The sequence below is a fragment of the Ascaphus truei genome, chromosome 5 (assembly GCF_040206685.1).
Source record: "Ascaphus truei isolate aAscTru1 chromosome 5, aAscTru1.hap1, whole genome shotgun sequence".
NCBI lineage: Eukaryota > Metazoa > Chordata > Amphibia > Anura > Ascaphidae > Ascaphus > Ascaphus truei.
In genome coordinates, this window is record NC_134487.1 from 306,090,500 (window position 1) to 306,116,654 (window position 26,155).

At 51.9% G+C, this 26,155-nt stretch overlaps 1 protein-coding gene and 1 long non-coding RNA gene across 2 annotated transcripts in view; one reads left to right on the plus strand and one right to left on the minus strand.

Annotated features, from left to right (window-relative positions):
* The window catches only part of LOC142496312 (uncharacterized), a 48,579-nt gene that overhangs the window by 4,451 nt on the left and 17,973 nt on the right, over positions 1-26,155 (plus strand). The window contains exon 2 of the long non-coding RNA XR_012801946.1: positions 17,049-17,150. This is a non-coding gene — a long non-coding RNA (uncharacterized LOC142496312). The remainder of the gene's footprint in view (positions 1-17,048; positions 17,151-26,155) is intronic.
* LOC142496309 (uncharacterized) lies at positions 1,562-10,936 on the minus strand. The gene is made up of 2 exons (XM_075603048.1): positions 10,109-10,936; positions 1,562-9,991 (listed from the first exon to the last, which is right to left on the minus strand). Exon 2 carries the CDS (start codon positions 8,685-8,687, stop codon positions 2,220-2,222), a length of 6,468 nt encoding a protein of 2,155 aa, XP_075459163.1. The 5' UTR covers positions 8,688-9,991; positions 10,109-10,936; the 3' UTR covers positions 1,562-2,219.

Consider the following 26,155-nt stretch of genomic DNA (forward strand, 5'->3'; position numbering starts at 1 on the left):
GAGCCCCGGGTCTCTGTATGATGCTGCGCAGGGACTGGGGTCCCTGAGGGGGAGGGAGAGAGGGAGAGGGAGAGGGGGAGAGAGGGAGAGGGAGAGGGGGAGAGAGGGAGAGGGGGAGAGAGGGAGAGGGAGAGGGGGAGAGAGGGAGAGGGGGAGAGAGGGAGAGGGGGAGAGAGGGAGAGGGGGAGAGAGGGAGAGGGAGAGGGGGAGAGAGGGAGAGGGGGAGAGAGGGAGAGGGGGAGAGAGGGAGAGGGGGAGGGAGAGAGGGAGAGGGGGAGGGAGAGAGGGAGAGGGGGAGAGGGAGAGGGAGAGGGGGAGGGAGAGGGGGAGGGAGAGAGGGAGAGGGGGAGGGAGGGGGAGAGGGGGAGAGGGAGAGGGGGAGGGAGAGAGGGAGAGGGGGAGGGAGAGGGGGAGGGAGAGAGGGAGAGGGGGAGGGAGAGAGGGGGAGGGAGAGAGGGGGAGAGAGGGAGAGGGGGAGGGAGAGAGGGAGAGGGGGAGGGGGAGGGAGAGGGGGAGGGAGAGAGGGAGAGGGGGAGGGAGAGAGGGGGAGGGGGAGAGGGGGAGGGAGAGGGAGGGAGAGAGGGGGAGGGGGAGGGAGAGGGAGGGAGAGAGGGGGAGGGGGAGAGGGGGAGGGAGAGAGGGAGGGGGGGGGGAGAGAGGGGGGGAGAGAGTGGGGGGGAGAGAGGGGGAGGGAGAGAGGGGGGAGAGGGGGAGGGAGGAGAGAGGGGGAGGGAGAGAGGGGGGGAGGTAGGGAGGGGGGAGGTAGGGAGGGGGGAGGTAGAGAGGGAGAGAGGGGAAGGGGGAGAGGGGAAGGGGGGATGAGGAGAGAGGGGAGGGGGAGGGGGAGAGGGGGAGGGAGAGAGGGGGAGGGGGGAAGGGAGAGAGGGGGAGGGGGGAGAGGGGGGAGGGAGAGAGGGGGAGGGGGGAGGGAGAGAGGGGGAGGGGGGGGGAGGGGGGGAGGGAGGGGAGGGAGAAAGGGGGAGGGAGAAAGGGGGAGGGAGAAAGGGGGAGGGAGAGGGGGAGGGGGAGGGAGGGAGAGAGGGAGAGAGAGGGGGAGGGAGAGAGAGAGGAGAGGGGGGGGAAGGGGGAGGGGAAGGGGAGGGGGGGAGGAGAGGGAGGGGTTGGGGGGAGGGGGAGGGAGAGAGGGGGAGGGAGGGAGACAGAGAGGGGGAGGGAGAGGGGGGGAGGGGAAGGGGAGGAGGGGAAGGGGAGGAGGGGGAGGGGGGGAGGAGAGGGAGGGGTTGGGGGGAGGGGAGGGGAGGAGGGGAGGAGAGGGAGGGGGGGAGGGGGAGAGGGAAAGAGGAGGGGGAGAGGGAAAGAGGAGGGGGGAGAGGGGGGAGGAGGGGGAGCAGAGGGAAAGAGGAGGGGGGGAGAGGGAGGGAGGCGGGGGGGAGGAGGAGGAGGGGGGGCTGCACGGTGCATATTCTGAAAGCCAGGGGTCATGTGTAAGATGATTTAGCCCAGATAGTGTCAACTCGGCTATTCTGAAGCCAGGGCACGTTGGTATGAATGGCTCCCGATAGCATTAACACAGTTCCCTTTTAAATCACTCCAAGTCCTGTAATATTTCCTCCACTTTATTGGGAAAAGGTAGCAGGGTACAGATACTTGTGGATGGTGTGTAGTGGTGATTATTAGTTAGAAACCGGTAAAAAGAGATGGCCTCACCAAGGGTTATAAACAGAGAAAAGTTCTTTACTCACTGTCTCCAGGGTTGAAAAGGAAGTGAGGTGCGGTGTGGGCAAAGGAAAAGTCTAGGGGCAGACCATGTCTGAACAAACAGGAGGGGGGGCAGACTAGCCCATTCTGGTGAGGATCTCAGAGACTGCTGTAGCAGCTCACTGATGTCATGCTCGCAGGCAAGGAGTGCAACATTGTTGCAAGCCACGCAGGCACAGTATGTGTCTGCAGACTCCATGCAGCTGGGAATAAAATCTGACAGGCAGAAACTGCAAAGGAGAGAGGGGGGTGAGTCAGAAATGTGGCTCTTGTTCCATAACACTCCCCGTCTGGTATCTGTAGATACCACTATATGGCAAGCTATGTGGAACATATGTGCAATACATACAACATAACAATATACTGCAAAGCTCCATATTTCCATAGCAATGTGATACCGGCTGGTACCACTGGCATCAAAGTCCTTTGGCCAGGCCTTCCAGTAAGGGAAGCCAGGTGGGTGCACAGCTCTTGGTTAGCTTGACGCACCACAATGTCTCTTAAAAGTCCACGGCACTGGTAACCAGTTTTTCCCCATCACAGTCCGATTTGGGCATTAGAAGGATAGTCTCTGTAATGGGTCTTAGGAAGGTTTTAACGATCCCATTCTGGGCCACTCGTACTTCCACTTTGCGAACCCTTTCGTCTTCGCTTGGGATAGTTCTTATTATAAGTCCCATGGGCCATTCATTTCTTGCCACCTGTTTATCTTTCAACAAGACCACATCCCCCACTTGGATATCTGGTTTTACTGTTTGCCATTTGTGGCGTTCTTGAAGTGTCACCAGATACTCGCGTCTCCAGCGGTCCCAAAATGTGTTGGCCAAGTACTGCACCTGTCTCCACTGTCGTTTGTGCATATCCTTAGAATGGAAGTTTTCGACTGGTGTGGAGATGTTCCCTACTTTCTGGGTTAACAGCATTGCTGGTGTCAGAATACTTGGCGATTCTGGATCTGTTGACACTGGGATCAAGGGTCTAGCATTGACTATTGCTGATATTTCGGCCATGAATGTGGTTAGCACTTCGTGAGTGAGTCGAGTCAGATCGGTTTTTAGCATTATAGAATCCAAGATACGCCGAACCACTCCGATCATGCGTTCCCATGCTCCGCCCATGTGAGAGGAGTGAGGGGGGTTGAATGTCCACGTGCACTCTTGGTCGCGCAGGTATCTTTGGATACTATTGTTTCTATTGTCTTTAGTGTCCATTTGTAATTCCTTGCATGCTCCAACGAAATTGGTGCCACAATCCGAGCGTATTTGTTTAACTGGTCCTCTGACGGCAAAGAACCTTCTGAGGGCATTTATGAAGCTTGAAGCATCCATAGATTCTATAACCTCGATGTGTATAGCTCGTGTGCTCATGCAGGTGAAGAGTACCGCCCAACGTTTGCTGTTTGCTAGTCCGCCCCTAGTTCTACGCGAGATGACCATCCAGGGCCCAAATACATCAAGTCCTACATAGGTAAAGGGGGGTTCTGTATTAAGTCTGTCGACAGGTAGATCCGCCATCCTTTGGTCTTGGCTTTTGCCTCTCAGCATTCGGCACCTAACGCATTTGTGGAGATTACTGGCCACGCACCTTTTCATGCCAACGACCCAAATGCCCGCCGCCCTAATGGCGCCTTCGGTGAAGTGTCGTCCCTGATGCATGACTTGTTCGTGGTAGTGGCGCACCAACAAAGTGGCGATGTGATGCCGGCCAGGGATGATAAGAGGGTTGCTTTCCTCCCTGCTCAGTTGGGACTTATTGAGGCGGCCTCCTACTCTCATGAGGCCGTCGTTGTCGATGAAGGGATTCAACTTCCAAAGTGGACTGTTTTTGTTAACACTCTTCTTTCCGCGAATGCAATTGATCTCTTCCGCATATGTTTCCCTTTGAACATGACTCAGAACAGTTTCCTTAGCCTTTGTAATTTCCTCTACGGTGCACAGCTCTTTGCAGATGTGCCAGCCGTGGCAACCGGTAGTTTTACCGTCTGGTGTCTGGCGGAAGGAGGAGGCTATATGCCCGAGATGGGCTACTGTTCGCAGAAGGGCCGTCCACTTTGAGAAGCGTTGGAATCGATGTGATCCGAATGCGTTTTTGTGCGATACATTGGTGAGTACCACAGATACTTGTGGGGGCCTTATCTCCGTATCCTTTTCGGGATCCACGAGTTCAAAATCGTCAACTGGGGTTGGTAGCGTTTCCGCAGGCTGCGCAAGAAACATTGGTCCTGTGAGCCACGACGTATTCTGCAGTTGAGATGCGGGTACTGATCTGGTGGCGTGATCTGCGGGATTTTGCTCTGTGGGCACGTGGTGCCATTGTTCTGGTTGGGTTGACTTCCTGATTCTTTCTACGCGGTTAGCTACGTATACATAGAATCTCCTTTTCTTATTGTAGATGTATCCCAGTACCACCTTGCTATCTGTGTAGAGTTTGACGGCATCTGGTTTGCTGTCCATCTCATTCTCGATAAGCTCCGCCAGTTCTACTGCTAGCACTGCACCACACAGCTCGAGTCTGGGTATAGTATGGTCAGGTTGTGGCGCCAGCTTAGCTTTGCCAAGGATGAACCTGATGTGGCAACTTCCATCCACGTCCGTGGTTTTTAGGTAGGCCACCGCTGCTATAGCTTTGGTGGAGGCATCTGAGAACACGCAAAGCTCTTTGATGTGTGCGGCGGTGAGAGATATAGGTGAATAGGGGCGTGGGATTTGAAGTTGCTCGAGGGCCTTCAAGGAGTGTTTCCACGTTTCCCACTCTTTCCGTTTTTCTGGAGGTAGTGGGGTGTCCCATTCTTGTTTTTCGAAGGACATTTCTCTGAGGAGGGACTTCCCTTGTATAGTGACAGGAGCCACGAATCCTAGCGGGTCGTAGAGACTGTTAACGGTGGACAGGACTCCGCGACGTGTGAAGGGTTTTTCTTCGATGGCTACCTGGAACGTAAAGGTGTCTGTTTTAAGATTCCAGCTTATCCCCAGGCTCCGCTGTATGGGAGGCGTGTCGGTCCCCAGATCCAAATTCTTGAGATCTGGTGCTTGATCATCTGCGTGGAACGCCTTCATCACTGTGGCACTGTTGGAAGCTATTTTGTGCAACCTTAGGTTGGCCTTTGCTAACATCCTTTGTGTCCTCTTGAGTAGATCTACGGCTTCATCTTCGGTGGGAAGTGATTTTAATCCGTCGTCCACATAGAAGTCTCTTTCGACGAAGCTCCTGGCGTCTTTCCCGAACTCTGCTTCCCCGTCTTGGGCCGTTCTTCTGAGGCCGTAGGCTGCCACTGCAGGTGATGGGCTGTTCCCGAAGACATGTACTTTCATGCGGTACTCCGTGATTTCCTTTTCTATGTCGTCATCTTGGTACCACAGGAATCTTAGGTAGTTACGGTTGTCTTCTCGCACAAGGAAGCAGTGGAACATCTGTTGAATGTCTGCGGTTACGGCGATAGGTTCCTTGCGGAAGCGGATCAGCACTCCCAGAAGACTGTTTGTCAGATCCGGCCCGGTGAGGAGAACATCGTTTAGGGAGACTCCCTGATGCTGGGCGCTGGAGTCGAATACCACTCGGATTTGGCCAGGTTTCTGGGGGTGGTAGACGCCAAACGACGGGAGGTACCAGCATTCTTCGCCTTCTTTCAGTGGGGGCGCCGACTCTGCATGGCCACTGTGGAAGATTTTTTGCATGAAGGCCACAAAGTGTTCCTTGGTCTCCGGTTTCCTTTGTAGGTTGCGGCGGAGCGAAGAGAGCCTAGACATAGCATGGTCTCTGTTGTTTGGGAGGCGTCTTCTTGGCGAGCGGAAAGGTAGTGGGGCCACCCAACTGCCCAATTCGTCCTTGAAGAGCTCCTTATCCATTAACCTCAAGAATTCTTTGTCTTCCATTGATGGCGCCTGTTTGTCGTCGTCCTTTGTTGTCTGGAACACTGTACTCCCTAGGTCGTTGGGGTATTTTCTTGCTACAGGCGCGTCTCCATAGTTCCTTTTAGTCTCGAGCTTCTCGTGGACCTGAAAGTGGTTCGGACAAGGTTTGAAGTGGGATATACGACCGTTCTCCAACAAGTTCGTATGTAGGGCGCCTACGTTGTCGGGTCCTCGTATCCTGTCTATGCATACTTCTCCAACTACCACCCATCCTAGATCGAGCCTTTGGGCGCTTGGGCCATTGTGGTCCCCATTTCGCTGTTCGCGGATCTTGTGTGCTCTCATGATGTCTCTGCCAAGTAGCAGCAGGATCTGGGCATCTTCGTCTAGTGGTGGGATATGATCGGCAATGGTTTTTAGATGGGGATGGTGTCGCGCCACGTCTGGCGTGGGGATCTCAGTCCTATCTTCCGCCATGTGATTGCACTCGATGAGTGTGGGAAGGGGCATGCTCACTTTGCCGTCTATTGAGCATATGGTGTAGCCATTCACTCTTCTCCCTGTAGTCTCCATTCGCCCTGCGCACGTTCTGAGAGTGTAAGGAGAAGTACTGTCTTGTATACCGAACATATCGAAGAATTCTGACCTGACCAGCGATCGGTTGCTCTGGTCGTCGATGATTGCATACATCCGTTTGGCTCTTTGGGGTTGTCCCTCTGGGTGCACTGCTACCAGACATATTTTAGAGCAAGATCTACCGTCGTTTCCTTCTCCGCATACTTCTGTGCATTTGGATGCTACTGACGTCGGGGGGGGTGTGTCTCCCACTTCTTCCTCCCCGCCCTGCTTTGTCGGAGGGTTAGGGGCTTTGCCTGCTTTGGGCTTCATAGCTTCCGGGTGTAGAGCGGCTATGTGCCTGTCGCTATCGCACTCTGTGCATTTCATAGCTTCTTTGCAGTCCTTGAATAAATGAGTTGTGGAAGCACAACATTTGAAACAGGCTCCCCATTCCCTGAGTAGGTTCTTTCGCTCCTCTATGGGTTTCATCCTGAATCCGAAGCACTTGTTAAGTGGATGCGGCTTTTTGTGGATAGGGCATTCTTTGTTAAGGTCCCTTGGTTTTTTGTCCCTGTCGGCCGTCTGGCTGGGACTCGCGTGGGTCGTAGGGGGCACGTCCGTCCTGTGGACCGAGATGGGTGTTCTGGAGTCCTTGCACCTTGCTGTTGACCTTTCGTTCCTCGGGTGGCTAACGCTGGATGTGGTTTGCGCCCCTAAGACGAAGCTGGGGTCGTTTCTTGTCTTTGCCGCTTCGCAGATGAAGCTCACGAAGAATGAGAATGGGGGGAAGACAACCTGCTTCTCCCTTTTGTATTTGGAACCTTGTGAAAGCCACCTTTCTTGGAGGTTGAAGGGTAGCTTCTCCAGGATGGGTCTCACTCCACGAGCTGAGTCTAGGGCGTTGAGACCTATTAAGGAATGGTCTTTCCTTGCGGACTCCAGTTCTTGCAGCAGGTCTCCAAGATCTCGTAACTTCGAGTAGTCTTTACTCGTGATCTTGGGGAAGCTCTCGATTCTTTTGAAGAGTGAATCCTCGACTGCTTCAGGGCTGCCATAGGTCTCTTCTAGCCTTTCCCACACTAGGTCCAGACCTACTTGGGGTTGATGTGCGTTTGCCGTCCGAAGTCTCTGCGCTTGCTCCCTGGATACGTTCCCCAAGAACTTAACTAACAGGTTGAGCTCTTCCCTTGCTGAGAAGTCCAAGCTGTCGATTGCGTCTTTGAACGTGAACTTCCACGTCCGGTAGTTCTCAGGGCGGTCGTCGAAGCTGATGAGTCCTGCGTGCACCAAGTCGCGCCGGATCATGTACTTGGCTATGTCTGTCAGACCTGAGACGTCGGCGCGTTTGCCCCGTTCTGAGGTAGTTGCTGGGACGGTCTTTGCGGTCGCCTCTTCCTTGGCGTGGACGCGTGATGACTGCCGGCCAGTGTGAGGGGCTGTTTTCTCCCGCGTGGGTGTACCTGGATTACGAGCCTGTTGTGGTGCATCCGTGTGCGCTCTGGCGCGTGGATCACTGTTGCGGCTGTGGCTATCCCAGGCAGCGTGTGCCATTGACGGAGCAGCGTCTTCTCCTCGTGGTCCTAGCGAGTCTTCGTTGTCTGTGGTGTCGCTCCCTCCGTGTTGAGATGGTGCGCTGGTGTTTACACTGAAGAGGCTCCTTACATAGTCTTCAGTGCGTTGGGCTGGATCCTCTGAGGCAATCCGTCTGTAGGGTAGCTCCCCGCCGTCCTGTCTCGCAGCTGCTTCTAGGACTTCGGCTTGGGCTATGGCGGCAGCGGCGTCTTCTTCTTTGCTTAGAGCCTCTAGATCCGCGTCTAATTCGGCCTTTCTACGTGCATTGGCCGCGGCGGTGGTAGCAGCGGCGGCGGCAGCAGCGGCAGCGGCATTGGCAGCGGAGGCGGCGGCGGCGACCTGCTCCTCCTCTTCTATGCGCGCCTTTTCTGCCCTTACGGCTGCCTCTCTCCGACCATATTCGGCCCGGGCACGTGCGGCCTCTGCAGCGGCTCTCGCCTTGGTAGCGTTTGTGCTTGCGCTGGACGCGTTAGACTGCGCTGATCTTGCTGACCTTGATGAGTGTCTGGATGTGCTTGAGCGCTGCGATGCGGTTTCCAGCAAAAGGTCCTCTCTCCTACTCTCAGCCTCCGTGATAGTGGTACGTACGCGGCTGTGTCGTGCCAGGTCAATGTTGCTCTGTAAGTCTCTTTCTTGCAGGCTTTCGCTGGTGTTGGCCCTGGTCAGGTAAGTAACGTATGCCTCTGATAGCTCTTGATAACGCGAGTGATCAGTCCTTAATTGCGTTATTGCCTGCTCGAGCTGCTGCGCATAGTTGCCAATACTAGTGACATTGCGTATTCCCAGTGTGGTTGTTTCCCAGGCCAACTCTAATTTAGCGCGGTGCGCTTCAATGTCGCTCTCATATTTTTCGCGGGCCTTTTGTGTCAGTGTGACTGTCCGTTTAGGCCTTGCGCCTGCCTGCGCCTGTTGCAGTTGCGCGGCGGTCTCTGTGTCTGAGAGATCGCTTTCCTGCGTGATGTCTGGTGAGGCTCTGAGTTCTGCCATGCTGTAGGTGTGTGTAGGCCTTTGCCAGTGCGTGTGGCGTGCGGTCTTTTACCTTGTCAGCGATGGGCGTCTGTCTCAGATGATGCCGAGCGGTGTCCTGCAGCGTGCAGCGTTGGGGTAGCTGTACTTACAGGTGTCCGTTGGCTCCTCACTGTGGGGCTGAGCAGCGGGTGAACTCAGGCAGAGAAAAAGGCAGTTAGTAATTGTGAGAGGAGCACTGCTGTTGCAAGGCTGCTGCGCAGCTTGAGCTACTGGTTGTCTGTGAAAGCTGCAGACTGTGTGCAGTTGCAGAGGCTGCTCTGTGTACTATTAGCAAAGTAAGGCTGCTCACTGTCTTTGCATAAAGCTGTGGTAGTTTGCTGTGTAGAGGCTTGTGGCTCTGTGTAGCAACGTGCTTGTGCAATGTGGTGAGAGACTGCTGATTATTTGCTATGTAGGCTGCCTGCTTGTTCCTTTAGCATAAAGGCTGTGGGTAGCAGCTCCTCTGTGTGTATTTCCCAAGGCACACGGTCCTCTTTTTACTGTTCTGAAGCCAGGGCACGTTGGTATGAATGGCTCCCGATAGCATTAACACAGTTCCCTTTTAAATCACTCCAAGTCCTGTAATATTTCCTCCACTTTATTGGGAAAAGGTAGCAGGGTACAGATACTTGTGGATGGTGTGTAGTGGTGATTATTAGTTAGAAACCGGTAAAAAGAGATGGCCTCACCAAGGGTTATAAACAGAGAAAAGTTCTTTACTCACTGTCTCCAGGGTTGAAAAGGAAGTGAGGTGCGGTGTGGGCAAAGGAAAAGTCTAGGGGCAGACCATGTCTGAACAAACAGGAGGGGGGGCAGACTAGCCCATTCTGGTGAGGATCTCAGAGACTGCTGTAGCAGCTCACTGATGTCATGCTCGCAGGCAAGGAGTGCAACATTGTTGCAAGCCACGCAGGCACAGTATGTGTCTGCAGACTCCATGCAGCTGGGAATAAAATCTGACAGGCAGAAACTGCAAAGGAGAGAGGGGGGTGAGTCAGAAATGTGGCTCTTGTTCCATAACATCGGCCCTCTTTTCCAAGCACAACAAGTTCTGTTTCTTTTCTTTACTTTATTTGGGGAAAGTAGCATAAAATACAGGCACTTGTGAAGAGATGTTGATGTATGAATAGTGTCTCTCTGTGGGTGCCTTGGTAGTTAAGAGCAGGTGAAAAGATAATCCTACCATACAGGAGTTAACAGCAGTGCTCACTCATCCAGAGGTAATGGTGGAACAGGAAGTGAGGGGCAGGGGTCACACTAAAGGTTCAGTGAGACTGCACTAACTGGAAAACAAGAAAAACAGGGGGAGCACAGGTTGAGGGACTATACAGACGTTTAAAACACTATGATGGTTATTGACTGTGATGTATAATGAAGTGTAAAATATCATGAACACTTACACGGCCTTGTGTAAATGCTTTCACATCAAGGTATCTTTACTTTTGCTTCTCTCTCTTCTATGTTCTCTCCGTGCAATCGTTTCTTCTCCTCTGGTCCAAAGGAAGGATTCTCTAGTTTTTTTCTGCAGGGATAGCTTGTGGTGTTGTCCTCAGAGTAAAATAGAGTGAAAAACAAATATGTGAGGGACAAGACAGAATAAGTATATAATTACTGGGGTAGACGGTTATATTAAATCAAAACGCAGAGAAATGCTGCATGCACTCACACGGGCAAGCGTGAGTGTCCTCTGGAGGGAGGTGTCTTTAATGGCACCTCACTGCAGGGCTGTCATGCACTCCTCCTGTTTTTCACACTGAACAGTGGGAAAAAGATGAAGGGGCAGAGGTAGGTTGGAATATAACCATGTATAGTTATAAGAAAACTCACACGGCCATGTGTGAGTAGAGACTGAAGTTGGTATCTCTTCTCCCCTCTATGGAACGCCAAAGCCAAACCTTCAGCTGAGTGTGAAAGTCACTCAGAGTGCCTGGTTAACACAGTGGAACACGGGTAAAGTGATCGTGATCTTTAATAATAAAATCAGTAACGTTTAAAAAAGCACTTAGTCAAAATGACATAAGAGCTGGGTGATCGTGAAAACAGCCAGTCTTTCAGGAAAAGTTCGTGCAGGATACTTAAGTGAGGAAGCCCAAGAAGGGCGAAACGCGTTGCTACAATCCCTAAGTACTTTTTTACCACTTCAGCCACCGTCAGGAGCAGGAAATAGGAGCGCAGCACAGCACCCGGACGCGGAGAGTTAGCTGCGCACTTAAGTATCCTGCACGAACTTTTCCTGAAAGACTGGCTGTTTTCACGATCACCCAGCTCTTATGAATCTCCAAGTAATCTCTTGCGTTCCTCTAGGGACTTCATCCTGAACCCAAAGCACTTGTTGAGTGGGTGTGGCTTCTTGTGTATGGGACATTCCCTGTTTGGGTCCCTTGGTTCCTCGCCTCCGGTGACCGACTGGTCGGGAGTAGTTTGGGTCATGGGAGGCACGTCCGTCCTGCGGACCGAGATGGGTGTTTGGGTGTTACCATATCTCGTCACTGGTCTCTCGTTCCTCAGGCTGCTTGCACTGTATGTGGTTTGCGCACCCAAGATGAAACTGGGACCGTTCCTTGTCCTTGCCGCTTCGCGGATGAAGCTCAAGAAGAATGAGAATGGGGGGTAGACGACTTGCTTCTCCCTTTTGTATTTGGAACCTTGTGAAATCCACCTTTCTTGGAGGTTGAAGGGTAGCTTCTCCAGGATGGGTCTCACTCCACGAGCTGAGTCTAGGACGTTGAGACCTATTAAGGAATGGTCTTTCCTTGCGAACTCCAGTTCTTGCAGCAGGTCCCCGAGCTCTCGTAACTTCGAGTAGTCTTTAGTTGTGATCTTGGGGAAGCTGTCGACTCTTTTGAAGAGCGAATCCTCGACTGCTTCGGGGCTACCGTAGCACTCTTCTAGCCTTTCCCACACTAGGTCAAGACCTACTTGGGGTTGGTGCGCGTTTGCCGCCCGCAGTCTATTCGCGTGCTCTCTGGATTCGTTCCCCAGGAACTAGAATAGCAGGTTGAGCTCTTCCCTCGCTGAGAAGTCCAGGCTGTTGATTGCGTCTTTGAACGTGAACTTCCACGTCCGGTAGTTCTCAGGGCGTGTGAGATTGCGCTGATCTTGCTGACCTTGATGAGTGTCTGGATGTGCTTGAGCACTGTGACGCGGTCTCCAGGAGGAGCCCTTTTCTCTCACTTTGGGCGTCCGTGATGGCAGTCTGCACGATGCCATCACGTTCTAGGTCGATCGTCTTTTGCAGGTCGCGTTCTCGCAGGCTATCCTCCGTGTTAGTTCTTGTTACATAGGTGAAATATGCCTGTGACAATGCTTGGTAGCGTGAGTGATCTATCTTCAATTGAGTTATTGCCTGCTCGAGCTGTTGTATATAGTTACCAGCGCCGGCGACATTGCATATCCCAAGTGTGGTTGTTTCCCAGGCCAACTCTAATTTAGCGCGGTGCGCTTCAATGTCGGACTCGTATTTTTCGCGGGCCTTTTGTGTCAGTGTGACTGTCCGTTTTGGCCTTGCCTCTGCCTGCGCCTGTTGCAGATGCGCAGCGGTCTCTGTGTCTGAGTGATCGCTTTCCTGTGTGATGTCTGGTGAGGCTCTGAGTTCTGCCATGCTGTAGGTGTGTGTAGGCCTTTAGCCAGTGCGTGTGGCGTGCGGTCTTTTACCTTTGTCAGCGATGGCCGTCTGTCTCAGATGATGCCGAGCGGTGTCCTGCAGCGTGCAGCGTAGGGGTAGCTGTACTCACAGGTGTCCGGTGGCTCTGACCGGTGTCCTGGCGGGTGTCCGGTGGCGTGGCCCTTGATGGCGCTGGCCGTGGGGACGTGCGCAGGGGTAGGTGAGATGGTGGATCCTCACTATGGGGCTGTGCAGGGGGTGCACTCAGACAGAGAAAGGCAATTAGGTTTTGTGTAAGGAGCACTGTTTGTCTGCAAAGCTGCTGCCTCGTGTGCAAGGTTGTTTGCTGGTTAGAGCTTGCTGCCCTGTCTGAAAGGCTGCTTGTGCAGTGTAAGCTGCTGTGCAGTGTAAGCTGCTGCTTGTCTGTTAAGGCTGCAGGCTGTGTGCAGTTTTAGCTACTTGGTGCTTCTTTGTCTGCAGAGACTGCTCTGTGTTATCATGGAGTCTGGAGTAGCGGCTCCTGTAAGTGTCTGTAAGGCACACGGTATCTTTTCGCTATTCTGAAAGCCAGGGGTCATGTGTAAGATGATTTAGCCCAGATAGTGTCAACTCGGCCCTCTTTTCCAAGCACAACAAGTTCTGTTTCTTTTCTTTACTTTATTTGGGGAAAGTAGCATAAAATACAGTCACTTGTGAAGAGATGTTGATGTATGAATAGTGTCTCTCTGTGGGTGCCTTGGTAGTTAAGAGCAGGTGAGAAGATAATCCTACCATACAGGAGTATACAGCAGTGCTCACTCATCCAGAGGTAATGGTGGAAAAATAAGTGAGGGGCAAGGGTCACACTAAAGGTTCAGTGAGACTGCATTAACTGTCAGCAAAAGACAGGGGGGGAAATGGGAAAGCCCAAAACTAGGAGGACTGGAGAAGTTGCCAGAGCAACCAGGGGTGTGACAGACTGGAAGGAAAAAGAGATACATAATGTATCCATTCCATCTGCACTGGGAGATAACTGCAAGGAAAGTGACATCCTAGTGCAGCTAGCAGGGGGAACTGCCAAGGAAAGGGGGGCTGAAACAGAAAAGGCAGACAGGGGTATTTCTGTTCCATGACAGTGCGGTAAGCCCCCTCTCCCCGGGCTGCACGGTGCGGTAAGCCCCCTCTCCCCGGGCTGCACGGTGCGGTAAGCCCCCTCTCCCCGGGCTGCACGGTGCGGTAAGCCCCCTCTCCCCGGGCTGCACGGTGCGGTAAGCCCCCTCTCCCCGGGCTGCACGGTGCGGTAAGCCCCCTCTCCCCCCACCCTCCCTGCGCGGGAGACGGTGCGGCCCCTAACCGCCGTCTCTCAGGATGCTTCCTGCAGGCCCCGCCCACCTGCGCCTTTGATTCGCAGAACCGCCTCCACGTGCCCCTCCGATTGGCAGTCCAGAGAGCCAATGCGCGAGTGCAGAGTGTGAGTGCCCGGGCAGGGAGCCCCGGGTCTCTGTATGATGCTGCGCAGTGACTGGGAGGGGGAGGGAGGGGGGAGGGGGGAGGGGGGAGGAGGGAGGGGGGAGGGGGAGGGAGGAGGGGGGGGAGGGGCAGTAGGGGGGGAGGGAGGGGGAGGGAAGAGGAGGGGGGAGGAGAGGGGGGAGGGGAGGAGTGGGGGGAGAGGGGAGGGAAGGGAAAGAGGAGGGGGGGAGAGGCGACAGAGGGCGGGGAGAGGCGACAGAGGGGGGGAGGCAACAGAGGGGGGGAGAAGCGAAAGGGGGGGGAGAGGGAAAGGGGGGGAAAGGGAAAGAGGAGGGGGGGAGAGGGAAAGAGGAGGGGGGAGAGGGAAAGAGGAGGGGGGAAGGGAAAGAGGAGGGGGGAGAGAGGGAAAGAGCAGGGGGGAGAGGGAAAGAGCAGGGGGGGAGAGGGAAAGAAGAGGGGGGAGAGGGATAGAGGAGGGGGGGAGAGGGAAAGAGGAGGGGGGAGAGGGAAAGAGGAGGGGGGGAGAGGGAAAGAGGAGTGGGGAAGGGAAAGAGGAAGGGGGAGAGAGGGAAAGAGCAGGGGGGAGAGGGAAAGAAGAGGGGGGAGAGGGATAGAGGAGGGGGGGAGAGGGAAAGAGGAGGGGGAGAGGGAAAGGGGAGAGGGGTAGAGGGAAAGAGGAGGGGGGGAGGGGAGGGAAAGAGGATGGGGAGGGAAAGAGGAGGGGGGAGGAGGGGAGAGGGAAAGAGGAGGGGAGGAGGATGAGGGGGGGAGGAGGATGAGGGGGGAGGAGGATGAGGGGGGGAGGGGAGGGGGGGAGGAGGAGGGGGGAGGAAGGGGGAGGGGAGGAGGATGAGGGGGGGAGGAGGATGAGGGGGGGAGGAGGAGGGGAGGGGGAGGAGAGGGAGGGGGGGAGGAGGAGGGGAGGGGGAGGAGAGGGAGAGGAGGGGGGGAAAGAGGAGGGGGAGGGGAGGGAAGGAGGGAGGGGGAAAGAGGAGGAGGGGGGAAAGAGGAGGAGGAGTAGGAGGGGGGAGGGAAAAAGGAGGAGGAGGGAAGGGAAAGAGGAGGTGGAGGAGGGGGGAGGGAAAGAGGAGGGGGGAGGGAAAGAGGAGGAGGGGGGAAAGAGGAGGAGGGGGGAGGGAAAGAGGAGAAGGAGGGGGGAGGGAAAGAGGAGGATGAGGGGGGAGGGAAAGAGGAAGAGGAGGGGGGAGGGAAAGAGGAGGGGAGGGAAAGAGGAAAGGAGGAGAGGGGGGAGGGAAAGAGGAGGGGGAGGAGGGAAAGAGGGGGGCAGGAGGGAAAGAGGAGGGGGGAGGGAAAGAGGAGGAGGGGGGAGGGAAAGAGGAGGAGGGGGGAGGGGGGGAAAGAGGAGGGGAGGGGAGGGAAGGAGGGAGGGGGAAAGAGGAGGAGGGGGGAAAGAGGAGGAGGAGGAGGAGTAGGAGGGGGGAGGGAAAAAGGAGGAGGAGGGAAGGGAAAGAGGAGGAGGGGGGAGGGAAAGAGGAGAAGGAGGGGGGAGGGAAAGAGGAAGAGGAGGGGAGGGAAAGAGGAAAGGAGGAGAGGGGGAGGAAAAGAGGAGGGGGAGGAGGGAAAGAGGGGGGCAGGAGGGAAAGAGGAGGAGGGGGGAGGGAAAGAGGAGGAGGGGGGAGGGAAAGAGGAGGGGAGGGAAAGAGGAAAGGAGGAGAGGGGGAGGAAAAGAGGAGGGGGAGGAGGGAAAGAGGGGGGCAGGAGGGAAAGAGGAGGGGGGAGGGAAAGAGGAGGAGGGGGGAGGGAAAGAGGAGGAGTGGGGAGGGAAAGAGGAGGAGGGGGGAAAGAGGAGGAGGGGGGAGGGAAAGAGGAGAAGGAGGGGGAGGGAAAGAGGAGGAGGAGGGGGAGGGAAAGAGGAAGAGGAGGGGGGAGGGAAAGAGGAGGGGAGGGAAAGAGGAGGGGAGGGAAAGAGGAGGGGAGGGAAAGAGGAGGGGAGGAGAGGGGGGAGGGAAAGAGGAGGGGGAGGAGGGAAAGAGGGGGGCAGGAGGGAAAGAGGAGGGGGAGGGAAAAGGGAGGGAAAGAGGAGGGGGCGGGAAAGAGGAGGGGGGGAAGGAGAGAGGAGTGGGGGAAGGAGGGGAGGGGGGGGGGAGGAGGGTGGAGGAGAGGGAGGTGGAGGGGAAGGAGTAGGGGGGAAGGAGGGAGAAGAAGGGGGAGGGGGAAAGAGGAGGGGGGAGGAGGAAAAGAGGACAGGGTAGGAAAAGAGTAGGGGGGGAGGGAAGGGAAAGGAGGGGGAGGGGAGGGAAAGAGGAGGGGGGATAAGGGGAACACAGCACATTGCAGGCCTATCCTACCTCTCCTAACACAGCACATTGCAGGCCTATCCTACCTCTCCTAACACAGCACATTGCAGGCCTGTCCTACCTCTCCTAACACAACACATTGCAGGCCTATCCTACCTCTCCTAACACAGCACATTGCAAGCCTGTCCTACCTCTCCTAACACAGCACATTGCAGGCCTATCCTACCTCTCCTAACACAGCACATTGCAGGCCTATCCTACCTCTCCTAACACAGCACATTGCAGGCCTATCCTACCTCTCCTAACACAGCACATTGCAGGCCTATCCTACCTCTTCTAACACAGCACATTGCAGGCCTATCCTATCTCTCCTAACACAGCACATTGCAGGCCTATCCTATCTCTCCTAACACAGCACATTGCAGGCCTATCCTACCTCTCCTAACACAGCACATTGCAGGCCTATCCTACCTCTCCTAACACAGCACATTGCAGGCCTATCCTACCTCTTCTAACACAGCACATTGCAGGCCTATCCTACCTCTCCTAACACAGCACATTGCAGGCCTATGCTACCTCTCCTAACACAGCACATTGCAGGCCTATGCTACCTCTCCTAACACAGCACATTGCAGGCCTATCCTACCTCTCCTAACACAGCACATTGCAGGCCTATCCTACCTCTCCTAACACAATTTTAACCTTGTCTGTAACTGTTAAATACGCCCATATTCATATATTATCACTGTCAATTAAATATCTGTAAATTGAATGTATAACCCTGTTCTTTTAATGTAACCATGTATTGCTATAACTCTGTGCCCAGGACATGTGTGAGAACGAGAGGTAACTCTCAATGTATTACTTCCTGGTAAAACATTTTATAAATAAATATTATTCTGTATTTGTAGATTTTTGTGTGCCAATTTTAACACAAAAAAGTACAAATATAGCAGTGGAGCTGGCTGAGGACATTACAACTTGCTATTGTGAGCGTGGACCCCGTGGTAATCTTGTATCCCCTCGCAGAGTTTTCTTGCCCATTGGACAACGTATTTGATGATGAGGAACCAATGGGATCCCCAGACTTAAGGAGACGATGGAACTGCTCTGCGGGGAGCCCCAGTTTTGGTAAGTTTAAAAAAAACTGCAAGAAGAGTTGATTACTCCTAAAATGAGTCCAAACATACCTGATAGTAGCCGGTAGTTTTGTGCTATGAGACCGGCTGCTACATTTTGCTTAATAAGTGTTTCCTTATTTACTAAAGTAAAAAAACTGGGGCAAAGCCAGAGAAAACGAAGTAACTGAAACGAAGTTACTGAGCCCTAGTTTGGCAGCCAAGAGACTTCCAGCAAATAGACCTTTCTGAGATGGGGCCCGCCTGACCTGTAAAGAATATTCCCAGCAGCAATTTATATCTCACGGAGATTGGAAACTTTGGAATTCACTTACCTCTCAGTTGAAGAAACACCAATCTAAATCCCAAAGTACACCCCCATTAAAAAATCCTCAAACTCTTGGGCCTTATTACCTGCTGGGACACCCCACTCTCCAGTTATTGTGCCGCATGACTTACACAATGTAAATATTCAGTGTGTATAATACTATGTCAGCAGTAAGTGATACACAGAGCCTCCGCCTTGGCAAGCAGTGGTGTTATTCCTTCTTTATTCTTATTGCCGCGTGACACTGTACATGCACAACATAGTACCTTCAGCAGCCTCTTTTTTAAATCTTATTTGTATATGTAAAGCGTGTGACAGTGTATAATGTTACATTCTTACCTAAGCTGGCAATCGTTTGGTGTTCCTGTTATCTACTATATATTTGTGAAATCACTGTATGTCTGCGTCCCAAGGGTCAATCGCATTGGACCTTGGGCCTGTCACTCCTGCTCAGGCCATGCCCGCCCCCGCACACCTCTCATTGGCCTACGTCCAACACCAATGCCACACTGTCCCACCCCTCACTGACTCTCATTGGCCTGCGTCCAATGCCCGCCCCCGCACACCTCTCATTGGCCTGCGTCCCACCCCTCACTGACTCTCATTGGCCTGCGTCCAATGCCCGCCCCCGCACACCTTTCATTGGCCTGCGTCCCACCCCTCACTGACTCTCATTGGCCTGCGTCCAATGCCCGCCCCCGCACACCTCTCATTGGCCTGCGTCCCACCCCTCACTGACTCTCATTGGCCTGCGTACAACACCAATGCCCTAATACTTCCACACTGTCCCACCCCTCACGCTTTGCTTTTGCAACACCTAATCCTCTAATCCTCAACCTGCTCTGGGGCCACGCTTCACAGCTATGAAAACCTTCACGTCTGCTACCACAGACTGCCGAATCAGGTACAGCAGTGTTTCCCAAACTGTGCGCCGCGGCGCCCTGGTGCGCCGCGGCTTGGCTAGAGGGGCGCCGCGATCAGGGCCGCCAGCAGCGGGAAACAAGGGCTGCTAGCTCATTTAAAAAAAAAAAACCTCTGAGGGGAAGCAGAGGAGCGGTCACGTGACCGCTCCCATCCAATGGGACTGCAGCCTGCCCGGCATTGCAACTACAAAGCCACCAGACAGCAGGTGTGTGTGTGTGTGTGTGTGTGTGTGTGTGTGTGTGTGTGCGTGCGTGCGTGCGTGCGTGTGTGTGTAAAACGGGCTGCAGGGTGTGTGTGAAAAACGGGCTGCAGTGTGTGTGTGTGTGTGTGTGTGTGTGTGTGTGTGTGAAAAACGGGCTGCAGGGTGTGTGTGTGTGTGTGTATATATGTGTGGTGTATGTGTATATATGTGTGGTGTGTGTGTGTGTGTGTATATATGTATATATGTATATATGTTGTGACATAGTCCAAAGATGTTAGGCAGCTTTCTGCCCCGTTTTAGAGCAGAAAGTGCAGGAATAGTTAATGATCCGTTCCACAGCTTCCCATTAACTCAGGCAGCTGGATGGAAAATCCAGACCACAGATTACAATGGCTCTAGTTCTCCCTCACCTGCTCTTCTAATCACATGCACAGGTACTTAGAGCAGAGAGGTTTTGCATTTCACTCTCTCTCCTTGGAGCCTGGAGGCTGGGGGTATCGCTGCTCCCCTGCATCCAGTATCGGGGTTGACGGCCCCTCCACGTATCACAGTACCAGAGGATTTGCCTGGACTCCACGAACAGATAAGACAAAACAAATGGTTACTGCTGTTGCTAAAAGACTGTACTGTATCTTGTGACCCTAAATGAGAGAGCATTGTTTTAAGCTGGGGAACCAGTTTAGTTGGCCAGCAGCTGTTAGAGAGACTGATTCTGATGTGTAGTTAGATCCCTGAAAGGGATAGGATTTTGCTTATATGATTTTGGTTTTATTTCTTGAAATAACAGTGTGGGAAATATGGTAACACTGAAATATGTGAACTGCTGAATGAAAGTATCTGAGTACCTCTAACCTTCACATGTTAAAGCTGCAGTACCTTACTTGGATGAAAATAAAGCAGGCAGAAGCCTGAGTTAAGCAGCATAATACTTTGCATGATCCTGTTTGTTGTATAATTAACCCTAGAAGACTGTGTCGGGAAGAACCCAGACAGACGTCAGCACTACAAAAGAGGGGCGTTTGTCACATATGGTGGAGAATGCGGGCAGACACTAAAAAGTCTGTGGGTTTGCAAATAAATGCGGGGGTTTAAAATGGCCGCCGAGCTGAACTAAAGTACAGATGCTATGAGTGAAGTCTGTCCCACTGTGTATATCAGTTGTGCTTCTAGCATACACAGAGAATGTGCGAAGTGTGGATGCAATAGCACCCTGAACCCAAACAGAAAACCAAAATGTTTTGCTGAAAAAAAAAAATTTTGCATCTAGCAAGTGCTGTTTGTAAAGCTAATGCCTTTTGCTGAAGTGAGTGAATTTGCAGCTAGCAAGTGCTGTATGCAAGTTGCTGAAGGGAGTGAAATTGCAGCTAGCAAATTGTCCCTGCCGGGTTTCTAAAATGGCCGACGTGAAATGTTTGTTGTGTAATGTACGTAACCATACAAAACAGTGTCCCTTCAGGCCATACTATGATCACGACCCTGGAGGAGAGCCGTACCCACAGATGAATTTAGTATGCGGGGCCTGTCGTGAAGTAGGTCACATGGAAGATGTGTGCCCCAAAATTTTCAAAGACAAACAGCTGCAAAAGCAAGCAACGCCCTGTGAGTGCAAGCAAGATGTGGAAGCTGATACCAGTGAGCGTGTGCCCAGTACCACTGATATCTCTGGAGCTAATAAAGCAAAAAGAAAGAAAACTGTTCCTCAAGTCACAGGGGAAGTGAACGAGCCACTTGAACCTGCACTGTCAGGACATGCGTCAGAAAGGCGCCGAGATGAGCAACAGCCCATAGGGCCAGGCGCAATCGTCCCAGGAATGACGACACGCCTAGAGATGACAAAGGCTACTGCTACCATCATAGGCAGAGAGCCAAGCGAATCAAAGAAAACAAGAACTGACTGGAAACTATGCTATGAGATGTCCCAGAAAGATGTGCAAAACTTCATCACAGAGTTAGGGGTTTCTCGGCAAGAGGCTAGCGCGCTTAAAGCAGAGCTGGAACTCTCACGCCATGAGGTCTACGCTCGCAGCACAGAGCTGTGTACATTGAAGGAAACCTATGAGAATACCCTGAGTAATTTAGAGACTGTAAAAAGAGAGAATGTAAGTCTGACACAGAAAAATTCAGACTTGACTGACCAGATCAGTGAAGGTGATGAGAAGCTTCACCAAGCAGAAAAAGTGGAGAAGCAATTGATCCAGGAAAAGTTAGAAATGCAGGAAGCACTGCAGAATACAGAATCAGCGGCGATCCAGGCGACACAAACTGCAGAGCTCCAAAAAATGGAGGCGCTGATGCAAACCCAGAGCAAGCACCAGATAGAGGTGAAGACCCTGAGGGAGGTCTGGCACGATCAGGTTGAAGAGCTGCAGAAGCAGATGGCTGAGCGCGAGATACAGTGCGCCAAGAGAGAGGAGATCTCCGTCCGTCAGGTGGTCTGCCTGACATTGCGCTATGAAAGCGAGATGGCCGATATCTACAAGCAGCTGGACCACACGGCAAATGAGGGGGCCCGGCTGCAGCTGGAGCTGGACAAGACCCAGAAGGAGCACCTGCAGCTGCAGGTCAAGAATAGAGAAAATGAAACAGAGTTAAACCTCGCTCTGAAACAGATGACGGACATGGGAGAAGCGGCTAAAGTGGTTCAGTCGGGCTATCAATCCTACCTCCTAACCAAGCAAGCTGTACGTTCCTATACGTGTATCTTCAATGCTGTTGCAATATTACGATTTGCTATAAAGATGAAGTTGGAGAAAGAGATTCCAAGGCTAAAAGAGACACGGTCACAAAAGGAGACCAGGGAACGTAAACTCAATGCCCTCACTGATGACAAAGAGGAAGGAGAAAGAATTGACTTTGATTGTGCTGCTGTCATTCCAGAAACAGATAGGCACCCTCCTGAGAATATTCTCCCTGATCTGGGATTCAAAAATCCAGATCCTCAATTTCATTTACGTTGTCCAGAAGATTATCAAACTAGTGGACACACCCAGGACACCACAGAAGATGTTTTAGCCAAGTGGGTGGCAGTTCCTGAAAACACAAACTTGTTGACAGATCCTGATGACGTGGTTAATATGGACTACGTTTGTACAGAGGCAACTAGGTCTCCAAAACCCAAAGGCCTGGTAATGGCCACAAAAGGGAAATCAAAGATTGAAAAGAAAAAACAACGAAGGTTAACACGGCGCCTGAATAGTTCCATATCTCACCAATCTGGACCACACTGTGGAGCCAAGGAGAATCCGGTCCAAGGGTCTCATCAGAAGCTAAAGAAACAGTCCAGTCATTTGCAGGTTGCAGCGGGCTATGAAATAAAGTCAAAGGACTGGAAGTCAAAAAAAAAAAAAAAAAATATGTTTGGGGGAACTGACCGATTTATTTTTTTTATTACACGTGTGGACTATGTCACGGACACTTAACTATGCAAATAAGCATTTTGTCAATATTACAATGTTATATTGGTTCTCTGTGTTGAAAATGTAGCTAAACTACAAATTAATATACAGGGTTGATGGCCCTTAAGATTACAAGGCTGTAGTATAAGGAAGAAAAAAATATTGGTTGCTTACAATATGAAAAAAAAAAAAAAAAAAAATGCCCTTTTCGGTTGGTAAATTTATAATGAGGTTCATATTCTAGAATAGAAAAACCCAGGGAGGTAATAGAAATTGTCTGGTTTTGTGAATATATTTAGCAGATCCTGGGTTGTAAGAATGTGTGCTAGACATTTATTTTTCAAAATAGTTCCCTAATAGAGAGAAAAAAAAAAAATATGTTTGCCAAGTATAGTCTCTTATGACGAAACCTATTGTCCATAATTGCCGTGGAAAAAGTTCATATTCGTGTCATGTGAATGTTTAATATTGTACTGAGGAGTTAGCTCAAGTATTTCAGGTAGGACGCTCACCCCAGTGAGGTCCATGGCCGCTCACCCCAGTAGGTGTGAGCTGGGGAGGGGGATATGTGACATAGTCCAAAGATGTTAGGCAGCTTTCTGCCCCGTTTTAGAGCAGAAAGTGCAGGAATAGTTAATGATCCGTTCCACAGCTTCCCATTAACTCAGGCAGCTGGATGGAAAATCCAGACCACAGATTACAATGGCTCTAGTTCTCCCTCACCTGCTCTTCTAATCACATGCACAGGTACTTAGAGCAGAGAGGTTTTGCATTTCACTCTCTCTCCTTGGAGCCTGGAGGCTGGGGGTATCGCTGCTCCCCTGCATCCAGTATCGGGGTTGACGGCCCCTCCACGTATCACAGTACCAGAGGATTTGCCTGGACTCCACGAACAGATAAGACAAAACAAATGGTTACTGCTGTTGCTAAAAGACTGTACTGTATCTTGTGACCCTAAATGAGAGAGCATTGTTTTAAGCTGGGGAACCAGTTTAGTTGGCCAGCAGCTGTTAGAGAGACTGATTCTGATGTGTAGTTAGATCCCTGAAAGGGATAGGATTTTGCTTATATGATTTTGGTTTTATTTCTTGAAATAACAGTGTGGGAAATATGGTAACACTGAAATATGTGAACTGCTGAATGAAAGTATCTGAGTACCTCTAACCTTCACATGTTAAAGCTGCAGTACCTTACTTGGATGAAAATAAAGCAGGCAGAAGCCTGAGTTAAGCAGCATAATACTTTGCATGATCCTGTTTGTTGTATAATTAACCCTAGAAGACTGTGTCGGGAAGAACCCAGACAGACGTCAGCACTACAAAAGAGGGGCGTTTGTCACAATGTATATATGTGTGGTGTGTATATATATATATATATATATATATATAATGATGATACGAACCAATCCAAAGACCAGTAAAGAGACAGCACACCGCACGGGGTTAACCCAAAAATCTATATTCACAACATGAAATACACGTAAGCCAACGTTTCGGTCCCACAGAGAGACCTTCCTCAGGGCCGTGCAACCCACAAGTGCAAGTGACCACACATATATACCCTCACCCATAGTGCAATGCAAACAAAGGGAACCAATCACCAACATGCAATCAGACAGAATATGCAACATAGCTGTGCTCCGTGCCCCCTCCCCTATTACCTGATTATCCAAATGACTCATCATGACATGAGAGTAGGCACTTAAACTATTAGGAGAAAGACACCCTTTAGACACTGGTCCCAGGGTCTACTGCCCTTGCGGGGGAAGGTCGCGCACCGCGCATCTGCAGTGGGCCAAAACATATTGACTGCCGGAGCGCCAGCAAGGAGAGTACGCCGCGCATCACAGCTGTGAGCAGACGCCTCATTGACTCTCCCTGGCCACCAGGGACGCCGGCAGCGCAAAACGCACATGCGCAGTCTGAAAAACCGCCTCGGTGCACAGTTACCCACACACTGACAGTAATAATGGGCTAAACAGAATAGTAATAAACAGAGCGTTAAGGTGAACCACAGGGGGACAGGTAGAGGTATAGAGCACAAGGAGCGCATAGCATCACCATAGTATATAAGGACAAAGGAAGTGCAAAAGTGCAGAGGGAGTGATGCAACAGAGTATGAGTGACAAACATAAAAAAGGCATAATGCAAAATCAAGTGAAAGCAGGGAGACTGCTACAAAAAGCAGCTAAGTGAAAGTTCCTCATTTAGGCCACCAGGTGTCATAGTTCTTAGTTCATAAATAAGCCTTGCTTCCTGTTTAAGCAAAGTCCTGCCCCTGTCACCCCCACGGGGGGGGGACTGGGACCTGCAGAATAGGCATACAACGAAGTGTGGCCAGTGTATGTCTTTTTTCCTTGAAATGTCTAGCCACAGGTAGACACTTCAGGTCTACATCAGAGGCATTACTCAGTAGGGCTTTTCTGATGTTTGAACGGTGCATGGCCATGCGTTCTTTCAGCATCCTTACAGTCTTCCCGATGTACAGCAATCCACAAGGACACTTAATAAGGTACACCACGAATTTAGACTCACAGTTCAGTGGTTGTTTGATTTTAATCGGTGCGCCACTATGCGGGTGATTGTAGCTAGGGCCCAGCTGCATATAGTTGCAGTTGGTACAGCCATGACAGCGGTACGAACCAGGTTTTTTGGCTAACCAAGTGGTGGGTGTGGCATATTTGTCTATTGGGTCAGATCCAGTGACCATGTCACCAATGTTTGGTCCCCGACGAAAGCAGAATAGAGGTGGCTCTCTAGCAAATGCACCAATCCTCTCGTCATTCTCCAGGATGCGCCAATTGCCCCGAATGCAGCGCTTAATGCTGTTGGTAGCAGTACTGAATGTACTGACTATATTGAGCCTGTTGCTCACCGGTCTGCCTGACGAAGGTGTCAATAGTTCACCCCTATCAACCTGTCCAACCTTTTGCAAGGCAATATGCCACACCCACCACTTGGTTAGCCAAAAAACCTGGTTCGTACCGCTGTCATGGCTGTACCAACTGCAACTATATGCAGCTGGGCCCTAGCTACAATCACCCGCATAGTGGCGCACCGATTAAAATCAAACAACCACTGAACTGTGAGTCTAAATTCGTGGTGTACCTTATTAAGTGTCCTTGTGGATTGCTGTACATCGGGAAGACTGTAAGGATGCTGAAAGAACGCATGGCCATGCACCGTTCAAACATCAGAAAAGCCCTACTGAGTAATGCCTCTGATGTAGACCTGAAGTGTCTACCTGTGGCTAGACATTTCAAGGAAAAAAGGCATACACTGGCCACACTTCGTTGTATGCCTATTCTGCAGGTCCCAGTCCCCCCCCCGTGGGGGTGACAGGGGCAGGACCTTGCTTAAACAGGAAGCAAGGCTTATTTATGAACTAAGAACTATGACACCTGGTGGCCTAAATGAGGAACTTTCACTTAGCTGCTTTTTGTAGCAGTCTCCCTGCTTTCACTTGATTTTGCATTATGCCTTTTTTATGTTTGTCACTCATACTCTGTTGCATCACTCCCTCTGCACTTTTGCACTTCCTTTGTCCTTATATACTATGGTGATGCTATGCGCTCCTTGTGCTCTATACCTCTACCTGTCCCCCTGTGGTTCACCTTAACGCTCTGTTTATTACTATTCTGTTTAGCCCATTATTACTGTCAGTGTGTGGGTAACTGTGCACCGAGGCGGTTTTTCAGACTGCGCATGTGCGTTTTGCGCTGCCGGCGTCCCTGGTGGCCAGGGAGAGTCAATGAGGCGTCTGCTCACAGCTGTGATGCGCGGCGTACTCTCCTTGCTGGCGCTCCGGCAGTCAATATGTTTTGGCCCACTGCAGATGCGCGGTGCGCGACCTTCCCCCGCAAGGGCAGTAGACCCTGGGACCAGTGTCTAAAGGGTGTCTTTCTCCTAATAGTTTAAGTGCCTACTCTCATGTCATGATGAGTCATTTGGATAATCAGGTAATAGGGGAGGGGGCACGGAGCACAGCTATGTTGCATATTCTGTCTGATTGCATGTTGGTGATTGGTTCCCTTTGTTTGCATTGCACTATGGGTGAGGGTATATATGTGTGGTCACTTGCACTTGTGGGTTGCACGGCCCTGAGGAAGGTCTCTCTGTGGGACCGAAACGTTGGCTTACGTGTATTTCATGTTGTGAATATAGATTTTT

What these genes read in the sequence shown, in the direction of transcription:
- LOC142496309 (XM_075603048.1), bottom strand. Translation starts at nt 8,687, where the DNA reads ATGGCAGAACTCAGAGCCTCACCAGACATCACGCAGGAAAGCGATCTC.